At 41.0% G+C, this 12,236-nt stretch overlaps 1 protein-coding gene across 1 annotated transcript; it reads left to right on the forward strand.

Annotated features, from left to right (window-relative positions):
* Positions 1-497: 497 nt before the first annotated feature.
* LOC121945023 (TBC1 domain family member 10A-like) lies at positions 498-11,559 on the forward strand. Its single transcript, XM_042489020.1, has 9 exons — positions 498-1,204; positions 3,208-3,307; positions 5,014-5,121; positions 5,357-5,463; positions 5,576-5,690; positions 6,777-6,842; positions 7,336-7,525; positions 7,627-7,781; positions 8,367-11,559. The coding sequence occupies exons 1-9, from the start codon at positions 1,023-1,025 to the stop codon at positions 8,883-8,885; spliced, it is 1,542 nt and encodes a 513-aa protein (XP_042344954.1). The 5' UTR covers positions 498-1,022; the 3' UTR covers positions 8,886-11,559.
* The last annotated feature ends 677 nt before the right edge of the window (positions 11,560-12,236 follow it).

The following is a 12,236-nucleotide window of genomic DNA, read 5'->3' on the forward strand; positions in this document are numbered from 1 at the left end:
CTGAAGTCAATATTTAATGAGAAATATGAAATTGTACAACCACAACAAAAATGGTAGCTCAAACAATCTATGTTGAGCTTTTGACATGTCTTGAATGCAGCCTGGTGTAAATAAAGCAGAAGATTAGTATTGAAAATCTCATATTGTCTGCCAAGAGAGTTGTAGATATGCGGAGTGAAAAGGGACGTCACTGTAAACACTAGTTAGCCTGTTAAAGTCGTTAAATTCTGAGCTAAATGCATTTTTAGTACTGTACACATTTTTCCTGTATGTCCTGGTGTATTTTTGTAAAGAGACTACTGAGAAATAAATGTGCATGATTATTATATCCTTGCTAAAATAAACTTAAGGTGGCCTAAGACTTTTGCACAGTATTGTGGGTTTGTAGTAAACCCTTTGATGGATTGCAGCACAGGACAGATGTGTAGTGCATTTTTTCCAGACATAAGATTAACTTCCTACAGCAGCCACTAGGGGTAACCGTGACATGAAGACGGTAAAATCAACCGAGGACGGCAGACAGGGTCGAGACAAAATCTGTCCTGCACACTCGGGATGACAGGACAGCGAACAGACACCGTTTGCTGAGTATGATAAACTAGTCGGTTTACAACTTAACATAGTTAGTTAATGGCTGACTATGACATACAAGCTGACAATATAGCGTCAGTTTGTTGAAGGTAGGGTCACTATAGAAATAGTTTTGGCTTGTGTTTGCACTAGCAGTTAAGGCTAACTTCACGTTAGCAACCCACCATTAGCTAGCTAATGTTAAATCTGGATAAGCACTAACCAAGCTAGCTACCGCAAGACGTTTTTGATGCGGCTTTACAGTTGTAACGTAATATTGAGTAACATTTACGCAGAGAACAGGAGTCTGAAAGTTTAACTCACATCGAGAAATCATGGCGTCGATGCAGTTTAGTTCGCCAACATATGCAAAGGAGCAGTTTTGACTTTGGGCTGTCAACAAGCTCGCTGACGTTAGCTGTCGTGGTTAGCCAGCTAGCTCTCTCGCTACAATGGCCAAAATAGAAAACGGCCGTCAATCAGTGGACACAAGGAGTATCCGGACGATTAGCAGCAGTCACATCGACGATGAAAGCTCTTTGGGATCAGACTCAGAGATCAATGGATTCACCAGCGACAGACAGACCGATAAATATGGATTCATTGGTGGGGCTCAGCAGCATACGGAGGAATCGTAAGTTTGTCTCAACTCCACAGTGACTGTCATTGATTTCAGCTGTGTTGTCTTGCGGTGAACTCTCTGCTAACAAAATATGAGCTGTGTGTGTGTGTGTGTGTGTGTGTATGTCTTAATCCATTGGAGCAAAATTGTAGAGCAGGGCTGGAAGTAAATCTAGTTATTATTACATACCACACGTTGTGTTGGTGTTGTCTTGGTGCCTCTGCACAACACAGCTCCCAACCAGCTGCGTGGCACAATGTGTTTTTATGTCCAGTTTGCCTCACCCAATATGTCAGTTATAAAAGCTCGCAGCAAGCAGATGAAGATATACTATATGCATACATTTTCTTCATTTTGTCATATAAATTTTTTTTCTTATACAGATGTAGAGAACTGTGCAAAAGTCTTATACCACCTTAAAGTTAGTTTTAGTAAGGTTATAATGATCATACATATGTGTTTCTCCGTAGTCGCTTTACTTAAATACAGTCAGAACATACAGGAAATACAGATTTAGTATTAAAAACGCAAATATTTAAAAAATAAAACACCAAGTGTTTAATGTAACCTTCCTTTCCACACAACATGTCTTGGACTTTCTTGGACAGACAATACAGGATTTACTCTAATCTTCTGGTGTATTTACACCAGGTTGCATTAAAGACATGTCCCAAAGCCCAATATTGGTTATTTGATCTACCTTTTTGTTATGATTGTATGAGTTCATGTTTCACACTAAATATTGACTTCAGTCTGAAGAAGCCATTTTGTGCTGGCTTTTTTTTGGGTGTTTTAATGCATTGTACATGTTCTTTGTATTCTTTGTTGGTATCTTAATAAAGAAAGCGAGCAATTAATATATAAATATCCTCATTACAACTTTCCTAAAACAAAAAAAACTATGGTGGCCTATGACTTTAAGAACAGTACTGTATACTACCCAGTTCTTCTATAGGAAAAGCTGAAATAGCAATTCACACTATCTTGTTGTTTGTTGTTTTGATATGAATCAATTTATTCATAGCCTTTCAGGCAAGTTGCAGTGTTTTTTTGTTTTTTTTTCTAAGAGGGCCTTTCTTTCTTCCCTTTTTACTGGGGGCCCTAAGCCTACATTACAGCACTGAAATAGTGGAAGGAGTGAGTGAAAGTTGTGCCAAGCACTGGCTGGCTGGCTCAGAGCTTCCTGTTCTGAAGTTTTGGCAGACTTGGAGCCACAGCTCTGGTGCCCCGTTACTAGAGGGCCTCTTTTGGCTCACAGCTTTATAGGTGGTCACAAACCCTAGATTTAACTTACACTGTTTGGCAATGATTGAAAGTAACTAATCATTGCTTTAAGTCTTTAGAAGCTGAGGCTGGTATATCACATATTGTTGATCCCCAACATATAGCCTACAACTTTTATTTAACTGAAACAGGGCTGTCCCAAGTTTATAAAAAGCAGTCTTTGAAAATGTTTGAAGCCTACAATTACAGGCTTGTCCCTATGAGTTAATTACATACCTTAGTAAAGCATCAGACCTCATTCATAATGTAGGTTGCCTACGTTTTCTTTTTCTGCTGGAGAATATTTTGTGCACTCCCTAATTTTTCTTGCCTATAAACGTTTTGAAGTTGAATTACATCATAAGACAATCAAATCTTCACTTCATCTCTTCAAGCTTAAACAGGCTTTGCCATTAAATCAACCAGATCTGAGTTTGTGTCTTTTATAGTCTCCTCTAAACAAGGTTGGTAGTTGTTATTTTTGACTCAGTGCACAGCTTACTGACTGCACATGAGCGATGGCCACCCAGGCAGATGTGATGGTACACGCAGAAAGATGAACAGCCTTTCTGACAATGTTTTTGTCACACATAACAAACGGCTTTTAACAACTGCCCTTTTTATGTTTATCCAATTAAGAAGTTTATTTCAGACTCACCTTATTGGAAAACGCACCTTTTTTAAGCTGTTGTTAAGTCTCATTTGGAGAAACAGTGAATTCATCTCTACCTTCTTCTTCGTTGTGTCCCCAGAGCTCAAGATTTACCTCCACAAGTGCTCAGGCAAAGGGAGGTGAAGTGGCTGGACATGCTCGGACACTGGGACAAGTGGATGATCAAAAGATTCAATAAGGTCAGCACCAAGTATTACCTTTGATAACATAAAATGCCAACTTGTTTATATGTTTTGTATGGTGCAAGTCATGTGGATAGGTCAGATCTGTTTTTTTTTTTTTTATTTTCCTCTTTTTTACTGCAAGTTTTCTAAAGTCAGTGTCTCAGCTTTACCACCACTGTCTCCAGGCTGCAGCTTTTCCATGAGTGGTTTGCATACATGATCAGACAAGGCAAATTACATTGCTCAAGTATTTGACTGCACAAAGACAAGTCTTTTGCAGAGGCATTGTTTGCTGCTTCACTTGTCAAGCTGGTTCCGTGTGAAGCAACTCAAAGCTGCAACTTCACTTCATTTCCATGAGTCAGCAGCAGGGCAGGACACGACCCATCCCTTTCTCGCCTCATGCACCATGTGACAAATTGACCGTCTCAGATTCAGGGTGGGGCTGTTGTGACTTCCTATGATACAGCAACCATGTAATAAAGGTGCTGTGAGAAGTGTAACTTCACTCAAATGCAAGGCAGAGCCCCTTATGAAATGAAGAAGAAAAAGCAGTGTGTTTGAGCTGCAAGACTTTCAAATACCTGAAAATGTCAGGGTTTCTGATCCCTTATTGTGCTTTTGTTATTACAACAGATGTTCTTTGGGGAAGTGTGCCAGCTTCATATCGTAAAACAAACAAACAAAAGAAACCAGAAATGCTGATGCAAGTCAAAGCACATCAGTGTCAGTTCAATCGATCTATTGTGCTCCAGGTATCTCGTGACTCCTTATGAAAGATTATAGCTGCATCACTACGTAGGCACACTACACAAGTTATGAAGATGATGTGCAATTGCACATTACTGTACACAGTTACTACACACAGTGTGAGTTCATAAAGGCCACTATATTCACCTTTCACTTAGATTCAAAGCCAAATGCCGATTATGGGTCTCAGTATTTCAGTAGTTATAATGTGTACATGATTGATGCAGGCAATGTCCAAGTATCTTTTGCCAAAACAGTTTCCCTCCTAACTACTACAATAAATAAAAAATCCTACCTTACCTCAGCTGTGAGGCCTTGGCAGGGTAAAATTTTCCTTTGGGACTAGAAAAGGATGTTGTCATTTGAATCTAGAATTGTGACAGATGTAACTGGTCTTTGATCAAATAGTGGTCACATAAAAAGGGATAAACTTTACTTATTCCACACTGGGTAAATTCACCTGTTACTGCAGCTCAAATGTCAAAAGCAAAGGAAAAAATAAAACAAATGGCCACAAAAAGAGATAAAAACATGGCAAAATAACAAATATGATAAAATAATATGATATAAAATCTGTATACACTGTATATACCTTTCACTTACACAGATATGTCCACGATAAATACTGTGCGGCATAATTGTGATACACACCTGTGTAGCATTGTACTGGAAAACATAAAGTATGGGAAGATTACACATTAATGTAGGTGTCAAATACATTTCCAGTGACCTCAGTAAATACTTTCAGTGGGTGTTTTTCACAGCAGAAAGGCAACTGTTACCCAGTGATTTCAACAGATAACTGCATTTAACGTGTTCAAAAAAAGGAACCAATACCAAGTGATGGCTTCAGCGATTTTACCACTGGCTATACATATTGTTCCAGCCTTTTTTGCCTTTACCAAGTCATTATCACACTAGTTCTCCTTGTGTCTTACTGTTTGGTGATCCCTTGTTCCTGTGTGACTCAGGTAAGGCTGCGGTGCCAGAAAGGAATCCCTCCTGCCCTCCGAGGCCGTGCCTGGCTCTACCTGTCAGGGGGGAAGGTTAAGAAAGAGCAGAACCAAGGAAAGTTTCAGGTCAGACAGATTTCACTTACACTTCCCCCTCACAGCTGCTTTTAAGCTCAGTTCATTTTTAAATTTCAGAAATTGTTATTGAAACTGTGGCCATGCATGACACCAGTGTTACTTGTTTGTCTCAGACCATAATCTGCTCTTAAGTGGGCATGCTACACAAGTTATGGCTGCACCCAGTAAGTTCAAACTATGTCTCATAAAGAGGTTTCACAGTCTCCTCCATGTGCTTTGTCAGGAGCTGGATAGCCAGCCTGGGGACACCAAATGGGTCGATGTGATTGAGAAAGACCTCCATCGACAGTTTCCTTTCCATGAGATGTTTGTGTCACGGGGAGGACACGGGTACGCTGTCTGACATGATGTCACATTACACACTGCGACTGATGACACAGTCCTCCTGTTTGAATGCATTTGGTTGTTAAACTGCTCTGTGTTTGTGTTTGACACTCTGCAGGCAGCAGGACCTGTTCCGTGTCCTTAAGGCCTACACTCTGTACAGACCAGAGGAGGGATACTGCCAGGCTCAGGCTCCCATAGCCGCTGTGTTGTTAATGCACATGCCTGCTGAGGTACGTCCACGCACCACAAACACCACACAAACTGCCCTGCTGGGTGTGAGTGTACTGTCACCATATGCCGGTGTGGTTTGTTCTGAAGGCTTGTTAATATCTTGGCCTGTGAAAGTGAAATCCACCCATAAATAGGAATCACACATGCTGTTTCTATCACAGTTTACGGCTCCACTTTAATTTCTGACCTTGGATAAGTCTATTTTTAAACTGAACAGCTCAGAGACAGACTGTACAGATGATGTCATCGAGAGATAAATCCCGGAGCTGCTTCAGAGACTGAATAATAGTTTAGCTCTTAGAACATTATGACTGCAGTCATGGTGACTTTTCTGGGGTAGATGTTTAGATTTTCTCTGCAGTTCTCACTTTGACTCCTAAAGAGGCAAGTTTACTGGTCTTATAAAAAAGGAGAAATCATTTAAAATGCCAAAAGGGAAGTTCTCTGAAACCTTGTTAATAATTCAAAGATTGCAGGCATCATTGGAGAATATAATTAGTCACAAGTTAGGGGAGCTGTGTGCAAAATTGAACTCATTACTGTGAGTCAGATTCCTGATGTGAGATAGTCTGCACACAGTTGTCAACATGGAGTTGGATGAGCCGGCAGCTAGCGGCTAACGGTTCTAACGCAAGCAACAAGAGAAATAGTGCTTCCTGTGCTAAAATTGTTAACCGGCGGGAAACTGAAGAGTGGACCTTATGCTTACTCAGCGATGCTGCTGCAATATCAGCAGTAACTGCTGCATGAGCATAGAGGAACGCAGTGGTGATTAGCTAACCAGTGGGATAAACACACAGCTCACGCCCTAATGTATGTAATGTAATGATTTAGTTTCTCATAGTAACTTCATAACTCTTGTCTATGAGGTGTTAACAGTATTCTCTTATACCTACTGTATATGTTGTGTTATGCATCCAAAGTGCTTTTTATGGCAGATTAAAACAAGTGGCTGATTTTTAACTTTGATTATAAAAGTCAACATTTCCAGTATTTACCTGCCTCCCATGTGAACACGCGGAAATGTCCTGTGAACTGAACGGTTGCACCGAGTTTCCTGACATCATCTATGTGTGTTTCCACAGGATGCCTTCTGGGGACTGGTCCAGATTTGTGAGAAGTACCTTCCTGGCTACTACAGTCCTGGCCTGGTGAGACTGAAGCACATACAAGCATGCATGATGACATCACCAGGTGTTGGAAATAAATAGAGAGAGAGGGAATGTTACTGTACCTGACTTTGCTGTTATGACAACTGTAATTCAGATGAACTAACTGGCCTTTGGCTGTGGTTATGGTTAAACTGGAATGTGTTTTTGTTGCTGCAGAGTGCACAGTGCAAGTGTTGTAACTTACTGATGAAACCAGTGGGGCGTTGTCAGTCTTTTCATAATGTAATGGATTACTTTCTGCTTACACATTTTGCCTGGTTGTTACTGTTCAACATTGTTTTGTTGTTTGATCATTTATTTTAAATGGAAACCAGCCTTACTAATGAAGTGTTTCCTTAGAAAAACAAACAGCAACATAATGCATTTGGACCGTTTTTTTTTTTTTTTCTAATACTTATCAAGTTTCAGCCCTGACAGAGCACAATGGCTTTTGTTTTCTCTGTTAATACTTTCCTACCTGTGTCTCTTTCAGGAAGCTATACAGTTGGATGGAGAGATCCTGTTCGCTCTGCTGCGACGCGTCTCCCCGCTAGCCTTCCGCCATCTGGAGAAACATAAGATCGACCCCATCCTCTACATGACTGAATGGTTTATGTGTGCCTTCTCCAGGACACTGCCCTGGGCCTCTGTGCTGCGGGTCTGGGACATGTTCCTCTGTGACGGTAAACAGTGGCTTTATAGCACTGTAGATGCACTGGTACCATATGTTGTAGTTCTTCTTCACACTGGTACTCAATCACCGGGCTCTTCTACCTCTACCCAGGAGTGAAGATAATCTTTCGTGTGGGTTTGGTGCTGCTGAAGTGCATGCTGGGGACCCGGGAGAAGCTGAAGGCCTGCCAGGGACAGTATGAAACCATGGAGCTTCTCAGGGCCATAGAGCCTCGATACATGCAGGAGGGCTTCCTTGTCCGAGAGGTAATGGCAGAGGAGCAGCAATATGGTGTAGCGACCAGGGAGACAGCCCTTTAATCAGAATGCAGAATGGTTTTTCAACAATAATAGCATTACATTTTGCAAGGTGACATGTACAAAAGCATCAACTAAGGTTTCCAAGGACATGAACAGTCAATGACAAGAAGTCATTTTACACTGGGATAATCCTTAAATGATCTAGTGGTGTTGCTCATGAACAGTGGGTGTTCAGCAGTGCAGCCGAGGAAACAGCAGAGACTCTTAGAGCATGAATTGAAGTGATACAGAGACAAATTGAGCAGAGGGCTGGCTGGTCAGTGTCTGGTTTCCCTGCCAAGCTTTGTGTGAGTCTCTGTCCAGGCTAACAATAAGGCTCTTATATGAAGGGTTATCTTGACTGCGGGTGATCATGCATCTACATCAGTCCTGAGGCCCTTTGGCATTTACTGACAGAGTTCACATTTGAACACAATGTCAAAACATGGAAGGAACTCACTGTATTTTCCAGCAAGAGCTGGTCTTTTTCTATCAATTTCCTTAGAATCTGAATATGAATGTGACCTGGTGAAATGTCTCTTTACGTTACAGATTCTTGAGGTTCCAGTGACGCCGCAAGACGTGGAAAGGGAGCATCACACCCAGCTGAAGCGCTGGAAGAAGAACCGTGGAGAGCTGAATTTCAAATCACCCCCAAGGATGCATGGCGCTCGGATCGTCATGTTGGCTGAGCCGCCGAGGCGCCAGGACCTGCAGCAGAACCCCACCATTGTACTCGAGGTGCCTCAGCCGACCCCGCAGCTGAAAAAGGGCAAGGAGGAAAAGAAAAGCAAGAAGAAGAAGAGCATGAAGAAATCCCAGCCCATTGAGGAGATCCCTAATCCTTACTCCCTTCCCACTGACCTTCCACCGCCACCCTCAGAGCCACCAGCTCCACCTCCAGTCATCACTGAGACGCCACAGACTGTGCCACAGACTGTGCTACAGACTGAAACAGACCCACTTCACCAGCACCTAGCGCCTCCGACAGACCTTCCTCCTGCCAAAGAATCTCCTCTTCAGAGATCCACACAAAGCCTTAGCAGCACAGAGCAGGATACATATCTGTAACTCCACAGCAGTCTGTGTGTGTGTGTGTGTGTGCGCGCGCGTGTGCACATGTGTGCATGAGAGTGTGGATAGAGCACCAGCACGGTTCAGCCAACAACCAGCCAGCCTTGCCAAGGTCTATTATTCTAATGTTGGACTGTTTTGTATTCATTCATCATATGCATTTTAGACACCATTTTGCCTATGATACTATTGATATACACTAAGGCATCATTGCTAAGTGTAAAACTAGTTTGATGCTTACGCCATTTTTCCACATGAAGCTGATGTTACTTCCTGTTGATGCTTGACGCCCTTATTCAGACCTTTAAGGTGCAGATGGCGATTCTAATCCACTTCATTTTTGTCAAATCCATCAAATATCTTCTCATGGCCTGCTAGTTGTCTGTTCTGTGTTCGGGCTGAAAGAAAAAAAAAATCAGTGTTCGTACATAGCTCTGGCTCTGTTAATGGGAAACAAACCCAATGGCCCAGACTGAGTCACACAACACCATTCCAGCCAATCAGCAACAGAGCTTGTGCACAGAACAGGGGAAAGGCCATGGGATGTATAAAAAGAAAGCCACTGGGAGCATAAGGGATGGTGAATTTATCACGTTAATGTGCTGAACTCCACTCCTCAAATAACAATCTTTCTCTAGAATCGCTAACTCCACCTTCAAGTCTGATGCATAATTTATACTTTTGAGACTGTAAGCCTATACATTTTGTGTGGTGTAAGGGAGGGACCTCTTGTGCACACAGGGCATACATGATCTCACACATGCGTGTTAGGACCACAACTGTGTGGACATCTGACCTCCCAGCTCTGATGTCAAATCTTACTTCTGCAGCATCTGCAGTGCGCAGCGCATCTCTGCAGCTCTCACAAACCATTGCTGTGGAAGTTTTTCCGCAGAAGTATAAATTAAACATTAGTATTCCGTTTGCAAAGGAGACATGTTACTGAGTAATTGGGAGCAAAGTCATTTCTTCAGAGCACTGTGGTTTTAAGGTTTAAATGGGACTTAAGGAACACTGAGGTGTCACAGCTTATGCAGTCTTTTTATACATTTCCTCTCAAATTCAAACTTCTTAGTTCACTAGTAATACTGTGCAGTAGTGGATGGAAACTCCTACGTTTCAGTGTCCTCAGCCATTATATTTTATGAGGGGTTTTGTCCACTGGAGGGCAGCATGGCAGAGGTTTCATCTGTTACATTCCCTGTTAGTAAGGCTAATCACAGCAGGGATGGGATTCACTAACTTTGGGAGGTATTATTCTAAGATTGAGCTTCTGTTTTGTCCTGGACGAAACCTTGTGCATTTCATGTTTGACATATATTCTTATACTTTCAAAAGAGAATCATTAAGTCACACCACACTGTGTTCATGCCACTCTTTTCCTACAAAAGCTATTTACTTAGTTTAAACATTTAATTTGTTTCTTTTTTGTGCAGACCGCGCCAATGCACAAATGCACACTTTTTTGCCGAACCCACTGAATTTATGTGGTTTAACTCTGTCTTAACTCCGTCATTCACTGTGCCAGGCACTTCCAGCCACTTTAGAGCAGCAGTAATTCACGCTACTTTGGCAGCAGAGAGGAGAACGCTGGACATCCCTCACTGTATGACACATTCCTGCCTTGTTAAAAGCTAATCACTCTGACAACTGTCTCTTGCCAAATGCAAATCTGTAAAATGTATGTGTTTGTGCATGTGTTTCTTTTGACATCTTGGACAGCGATTGCAAATCACCTAGTGGTGCTGACCCACTTCTTAAATATCCAGTTGGTACCAAGAAGATATTATAACATTGTTGGGTCTGTTTTTTTTTAATATTTTGCTAGAATTTCCAAAGCTGATCAAGACTGTTGTTTTGAGATGACCTATGACCGCTACCTGTGACCCGGCTTATTCCGTTAGTACAGTCAAGAGGGAGCAAGTGATTTCAAGATTTTGGGGGGGGGGGGGCTCATTCCTTCCTGGCTCATTTCTTTGGGAAATATGGAGACATGCAGGCGATGTGAGCCTTTCTTTTCTTCTTCTTTTTTTCAAAACATATCGGACAATCTTTTTCGTCACAGTCCAAGTCTTTTTTCTAACTTTCATCACAATGATAAACAGTAAAGGGAGTTGCGACAAGCATAAGCGCACATGTAAGTTGTGTTAGTGTATTATTAAAAAAAAAAAAAAGTCTGCTAAAAATGCATGTGTTGGGTCAGTTATAAAAAGCAGTGGGGTTCAAAAGGATAACACATTGTCAAGCAGCCACTTTCCTGTATGCAATAGTTTTTTAGTTGCTTATATTACACACGTCACATTTCGCTGATATCTTAATTTAATGCTCTTTGTGTAGATACGACATGTAAAATAACAATTTGTTTTGTAATGAAATCTATTTTTCAATGTGTAATGCTATATATTATTAAGCAGTAACAGAAACTGCAGATGGGGCATCTCTAAATCAACTGAAGTGTAGGAGAATTCATTTTAGATCCACATTTGTAACACTAGAAAAATCTGAATTTTTTAGGTAACATTTGCCAGTGAAAATGTTTTTCTTACTCTAAAGACGGGCTGGTATTATCTTACGATCACATTAGGAATATAAAGGAGATCTTTGACAACCATGGAGCAGTATGCATCATCATGAGTTTAAATTTTACAAATAAATATTTGTTTAAAGCCAACTTTTGTTTCATGTTTTGTTGATTACCATGATGCAGGGAAATGTGTTGTATCACCAGTAGGTGGAGTTCCAGAGTCATCACTTTGCTTGCACAGTACTGTGGCATCCAGGGGTGTCTAAAGAAAGGTATAAAAGTGTGTTTACTTGCATTTTCTTCATATATGTTAATTCATAAAAAATGAGTAGACAGTTACATCGATTACATTTTTTGCAGTACATTTTCAAATGTATAAAAAATGGAGGACAGCAATAGTATGGAGTCATAAGCTTAAAAAACAAGTTAGACACCCAGTACGTCCACAGTTAAGACTGGTAACATAAGAGATCTACATTTCATCAGAATTCTAGACATAACCTATATTTCACCAATTAGTATGGTCTATATCATTGTTGTTCATTGCTTATGTTAAGTTCAATAGTTATCTGCACTGCAAATTGTACATAAAACAGCTGGCTTCATTTATTGTCCTTTAAGGCAAATATACACTGCATTTATATAATGTTTAATCTAAAGCGCTGAAAAAATTGCTTCTCATTCACCCATTCTCACACATACAGCACACACACACACACACACACATACACACACACGCGGTAGCGAGCTACCACACCAAGGTCTGACCATCTGGAGCACATATTGACATATGCATTAATGTTATTTGTGATATTAGTTTGTTA

The sequence above is a fragment of the Plectropomus leopardus genome, chromosome 6 (assembly GCF_008729295.1).
Source record: "Plectropomus leopardus isolate mb chromosome 6, YSFRI_Pleo_2.0, whole genome shotgun sequence".
Lineage (NCBI taxonomy): Eukaryota > Metazoa > Chordata > Actinopteri > Perciformes > Serranidae > Plectropomus > Plectropomus leopardus.

Bases quoted from the DNA above. Each gene is read 5' to 3' on its own strand.
- LOC121945023 (XM_042489020.1), top strand. From the start codon at position 1,023: ATGGCCAAAATAGAAAACGGCCGTCAATCAGTGGACACAAGGAGTATC. The intron at 7,526-7,626 runs GTAAACAGTGGC...ACCTCTACCCAG, and splicing joins GGACATGTTCCTCTGTGACG to GAGTGAAGATAATCTTTCGT. The intron at 7,782-8,366 runs GTAATGGCAGAG...TTTACGTTACAG, and splicing joins AGGGCTTCCTTGTCCGAGAG to ATTCTTGAGGTTCCAGTGAC.